Source organism: Coptis chinensis, chromosome 1 (assembly GCF_015680905.1).
Source record: "Coptis chinensis isolate HL-2020 chromosome 1, ASM1568090v1, whole genome shotgun sequence".
Taxonomy (NCBI): Eukaryota; Viridiplantae; Streptophyta; class Magnoliopsida; order Ranunculales; family Ranunculaceae; genus Coptis; species Coptis chinensis.
Window position 1 is genome coordinate 27,046,849 of NC_141456.1, and position 6,047 is coordinate 27,052,895.

The 6,047-nt window shown below is 37.4% G+C and overlaps 1 protein-coding gene across 1 annotated transcript; it reads left to right on the plus strand.

The window, feature by feature from the left end:
• Nucleotides 1–3,839: 3,839 nt before the first annotated feature.
• TBL27 (TRICHOME BIREFRINGENCE-LIKE 27) lies at nucleotides 3,840–5,793 on the plus strand. The gene is made up of 2 exons (XM_086597884.1): nucleotides 3,840–4,318; nucleotides 4,446–5,793. The coding sequence occupies exons 1-2, from the start codon at nucleotides 4,114–4,116 to the stop codon at nucleotides 5,546–5,548; spliced, it is 1,308 nt and encodes a 435-aa protein (XP_086454010.1). The 5' UTR covers nucleotides 3,840–4,113; the 3' UTR covers nucleotides 5,549–5,793.
• The last annotated feature ends 254 nt before the right edge of the window (nucleotides 5,794–6,047 follow it).

A 6,047-nucleotide genomic window follows, 5' to 3' on the forward strand; every position in this document is an offset into this window, starting at 1 on the left:
CAATTTTAATTAGGTGGAGGCATTTATGTCATTTTCATTTGTTTGACTTGAAAGTTAACGGTCAAACCAAGTTGACCGTGTGTTTAGGGGGGAGACCCTAATTTCCCATCTAGTAGGAGGGGGCGGAGGAAATCCTAATTGGCTCATCTAGTGGGGGGGGTAACACTAGTTCACCCTTTATAAAATGCACACAGGCGCTTTTCTTTCATTGCCATTTTTCCATATTGCCAATGTTGCTCACAACATTTTCACCAATAATTTAAAGTTGGTCAATTATATTGGTTGAGAAAAAGAGTAAAAGGAGTGATGTGATGAAACAAATGAGTTTTTTTATAAGGGCCCAATAAGGACGCAACACATTTGTATTGAACAAAACCGACGTACCAAAGGTTAAGTTGTAATTAGATGGGTCTAATCTGTTAGAGTGTGTGGACCAAAAAGAGGAATAGTCCCACATTGAACAAGAAAGGAGTTCATTATGGGTGAAGCTCACTAACTAGTATCGATGCCTTTTAAGATAAAACCCCACACCCATGGCCAAGATGTGGCCCAAAGCCCAATGAGTGGTTAAGTGGGGGACAATATCGGTACTAGTTATCTCATGGGCGCGAAGGCCCAGGCTTGGTGGGTGTGCCCAGGTCCTAACAACTGGTATCAGAGCCGATGGTTCGGCAGGGACGAAGGCACTGATCATGTAAAATCAAGAGACGAAATCATTCAAGCTGCCAGGTGGAGTTGCTTAACGAAGTGTGCCCGTTACACCAAAGATTGGTGCCTAGTTCGGCAGGAACGAAGGCACTGATCGTGCAAAATCAAGAGACGAAATCATTCAGGCTGCCAGGGGGAGTTGCTTAACGAAGTGTGCCCGTTACACCAAAGATTGGTTACCCTTGGATGTTGTGGAGATTCGAGAGGGTGTAACTCGGTGAATCTAACAATATGAAATGATGTTTGAGGTGGAATAGGCTCTGGGGTTAAGAAAAAAAAGCCACCTCCCTCAGAGGCCCAGACACACCGAGGTGGAGTAGGCTCTGGGGTTGAGAAAAAGCCACCTCCCTCAGAGGCCCAGACACACCAGAGCTCTGGCATTGGATCGTGCTCGATGATGAACGAATAGAGTCAGTTCGGTCCAAAGTGGAGATTGTTAGAGTGTGTGGACCAAAAAGATGAATAGTCCCACATTGAACAAGAAAGGAGTTCATCATGGATTGATAAAGTGGAAAACTCACTAACTAGTACTGAAGCCTTTTAAGATAAAACCCCACACCCATGGCTAAGATGTGGCTCAAAGCCCAATGAGTGGTTAAGTGGGGGACAATATCGGTACTAGTTATCCCATGGGCGCGGAGGCCCAGGCCTGACGGGTGTGCCTAGGTCCTAACATAATCTTTGCAACAACACATAATCAGAGTTCTGAAGAGCAGCAGAGAGATTTGAACCTAAGACCTTGAGTTGGTGAAACCATGACATCCTAGACTCCTAGTTTGCAAATTTGACTATTTTTTATTTATTTTTTGAAATAACTATGGCTTCAGGCACCCACCCCAACCTTTTATTTTTTGAAATTTGACTAACTATTTGGATACAAAGTTGCAGTTTTGATCATCTCAATTCTCAAGTATACTAACATCTCCATTCTCCATTTCTTAGTCTTAGGCTTAGCCAAATTTCATTGTATAATAAGAACTAAAAGCCGTCATACGTGTCAAACTAACCAAGACTACCCATGAGGACATAGTCTCCATGACCAGATCATGTACAACAACACTTATTACACGTTCTGCTGAACTTTTTAGAGAACAAATAGTAAAGATAGACCACTTTTCTTTGGAATGCCATCAAACATTTGGACAATCATATTGGTAGGTATCCACCATGGAGAACCCCTCCACCTACCGCGGAGTTGGTAGTGTGTAGACGGCTGGACGCATTAATCGGTTCGAAGGGTCACTGCAATCTTGTGGGGGCTGAGCTGGTCCTCAATACTTGTCTAATAACCTTATAATCACCATCGAATTTGGATTTTTAGGGCCTTGAATTGCATGTAGAATTATTTCTAAATCATCTTCAATGGCGTACTTGGTTTGGGTTTTGATAAAAGTGCTTATAAGACATTGATTTTGACACTTTAACTACTGTTCATTTTAGAGTCTGTTTGTTATGATGGAAACACTATGAAAATAAAAAGAAAATAAGAATAGTCTATATGTTCCATAGTTTTTAAGGCGTTTGTTTAACTATGGAAAGGAAACAAGCTTTTCCATATGGAAACAAAATCATGGAAATGGAAAAGATTTTGTGTCCTTAGTTAATTCCTGAAAATTCTGTGGAAAGAAAAGAAAATAGATAGCTAGGGACTTACTATTATTAACACACTCATGACCCAACAATACAATTATACCTTTCCATAGCTTTTGCAAACAAACATGATTATTTCTTTCTCTAGTTTTTACTTTTCTTTCTCCAGTTTACCAAACACATATCATTTAAAATTATTTCATTTTCATTCCATTCCATTCCATAATGGATCACTCATTTTATTTCTTTTCTTTTCCATGAGTTAAAATTTAACAAATACACCCTTATATCTTATATCGTTCCGATTTATTGCATTGCACCTTTTTTGGCATTTTAATTATTTTTCAATTGTGATTATTCCAAAATATATAATGAAAGAGGAATAACATGTTTACATCCGACTGAGGATTCAGATCTAATATATTGTTAATTTGCATGTTCCACAACTCCACTACTTGACCTCTAGAAATTAGAGCGTGAAGGCCGGTGCTGAAGGTGAAGTTGCCTAAACAGTCATGGGCAAAGTCTGATTTGCTCCGCTATTCAATATTTTTTCATTGTTTATTTTGTAATTACTTAATATTTGTTAGCGTGCTCCGGATTTACACCATGTGGGTATGTTCTTGCAAGCTCCAATAAACCAACATTCTCTTCTCAAAATTTGAGAAAATCTAAGAAGAAAACATATTGATAAGTTAGCTTAATTGGTGGGATACGAATAGATTATTAGTAGCTTTCTTCCCAATGTCACGGCCAACCATAGTTAATTAGTAGTATACTTTTTGTTTTTAAGTCCGTTGCATGTACTGTTTGGCCTTCTCATTACTATCATCTCTCAATCTATAACATATAATCCCATATAATAATGTTGATTAAGTCAATAGATTGGACCTATGTGACTACACAATTGTATAAGCCTGACGTCTTGAACTGTGAAAAGCACATTGAGAGAAAAAAAATTAAAAAAAATTAAATGTTATAAAAATAATTCCGATAAATTGTACGCATGTACAATTCTAAAATCTACTCTCTTTTTTCCAATAAACATTTTGAATTCTACACTCAATAGTATGCTTATTTCTTACACACTCTTTACCTGCATGAATATAAAGCACATGATACAATTGGTGTTTGTTGGACAGTTGGAGAAGCAATTTTGAGGCCCTCTTCTGTCTGATCTCTAAATGAGTATATGTTCTCCAAAAATGTTGATTTATGAAAAGTCCCTTGGTGAGGGGTCCAATCTTGTGACATTTTGTGGGGGCATTGAGTATAAGACTAGATTATGCATGGCACTTTCTAGATTATGTAGGACACTTTTTGAGAGAGTGAGAGAGAAAGAAGAGAAACATTTGATTATGGAAAATTGATAATTATAAATCATTATATGAGTACTCTTATTATATTACCTAGCTTAGAGCAACTCTAAGTTTAAATACAAAAATAAATAAAAGGATGAGCTACTCCCACATGTTTTAAGAACTTGATAACAACATCAATGGCCTAGCTTAAAAGAACAAAAAAAAGGAAAAAAGGAAAATGAGTAGGCTCATATGTGATTCTTAATGCAAGCATTGACTATAAACTGCTCCACTAACCCTTTTTATCTCCTCCATACAACTCTCTTCGCAATCCAACTCATCATCACATATTGTCATAATGTCATCACATCCATGATCCATCTCTTTCTCTCTCTGCCCAACAAGTAATCCTTATTTCTAGAACAACTACTGTCTCTCTTATTCCTCTCAACCTCAAACCAAACCAAACCAAAGAGAGCACAAACTGAAAAACCATTGTGAAGTAGGAAATGAGATGGGTGCAAAAACCCCATTCAAAGATCAACAGTCTTACTCTCTTACTAAGAAACTCGTACCTTATGCTCTTTATGCACTTGTTCCCTTGATCTTCATTCGCTTATATCTATACCCTATACCCATTACTCAATCTCAAAGAAGTCAGGAAGAGTTTCATACCAATCCCATCAGCTCTACTTCCTCCATTTCTACTCCCTCTCCAGGTACTTACTTAACTTTGCCAATTTTCCATATTTATGTTTGTTTTTTTTATGTAAGTGTTATAGTTCTGATTTGCTAACTTGAGTTGTTTTATGCTCGATCATTCTTTTCTTTTTTTTCTAAATTCAGTACAAGAGAAAAGACCAAAACCAAAAGAAAACCAATGTGATTACTTCAACGGAAAATGGGTACATGACAAGTGGGGTCCATTATACAATGGTACCACCTGTAGTACTATCAAAGATGGCCAGAATTGCATCACTCATGGTAGGCCAGACATGGACTATTTGTATTGGAGATGGAGGCCTAAACAGTGTAAGCTGCCCAGGTTCAATCCATCTAATTTTCTTCAGCTTGTAAAGAATAAGCATTTAGTGTTCATTGGTGATTCTATGGCTAGAAACCAATTAGAATCACTTCTATGCTTATTATCAAGTGCATCACTCCCTGATCTTGTTTATGCTAATGGTGAAGAAAATAAATTTCGTAGATGGAATTTTGTGTCGCATAATGTTAATATTTCAGTATATTGGTCACCATTTTTAGTGAAAGGAATAGAAAAATCCAATGAATTCAATTACAATAAACTGTTGCTGGATTTGGTTGATGAAAAGTGGGCAGCTGATATGGACCAGTTTGACATGGTAGTTCTATCAGTTGGTCATTGGTTCCTTCATCCCGCGGTTTATTATGATAAAGATGTGGTACTTGGGTGTCATTACTGCCCGGGTATGAACTATACAGAGATTGGATTTTACGACGTATTTAGGAAGGCGTTTAAGACAACACTTAAGGCCATTATTGATCGGCGGGGTAGCAATGCAGTTGATGTATTTGTTACCACATTTTCCCCTGCGCATTTTGAAGGCGAATGGGATAAAGCTGGCGCGTGTCCTAAGAAGGAGCCATTTAAGGAAGGAGAAAAAATAGTTGAATGGATGGATGCTGAGATGAGGAAAATAGAAGTAGAGGAAGTAGAGAAAGCCAAGGAGAATGCAGCCTCAATAGCAGGTTTGAGATTTGAAGCATTGGATGTCACCAAATTATCGATTATGAGACCCGATGGCCATCCGGGGCCTTATATGAATCCGTTTCCATTCGCCGATGGGGTTAAAGATCGTGTACAAAATGATTGTGTCCATTGGTGCTTACCAGGGCCTATTGATACATGGAATGAGATAATGCTAGAAATGATCAAGAGATTGGAGGGTCACTCAAGCAGAGAAAGCTGAAATCTGTTGCTAATGAGAAAGACATAACACTGTACTTTTAGTTCAACAAAGAGAATAAAGTGAAAAGGATTTCATTTGTTTCTCTGACTACTGGTGTGGTGGTTTTGAAGGAAATCGAAAGGACCTAATCTTACTCGAGAATATTATGTTTGTGTTATATGAAAATCACTCAAATAGATCGTTGAAAGAACTATTATTTCGTACTTGTACATATAGCATTCAATTTTGCATCCAAAGCTTTTGTATTCCATTTTTTCATTTATTTTTATTGAATAATTAGGACATTGAATTTTGAATAATTGTGATATAGTGTACTAGTCCAAATGCGTTGATAATCCAGTCTTCTAATTGTTGGTGTTTCTTGTGTAGATCTGTAGAAGTATAAAACCCATAATTCAGTAATTCACTAAGCTGGTGTACTTAGTATTCCTAAATTTTTGAATTTGGCCAAATTATGTATTCTAATTTCTAAGGCTAAGTCCAATGGCTCCCTATCTCC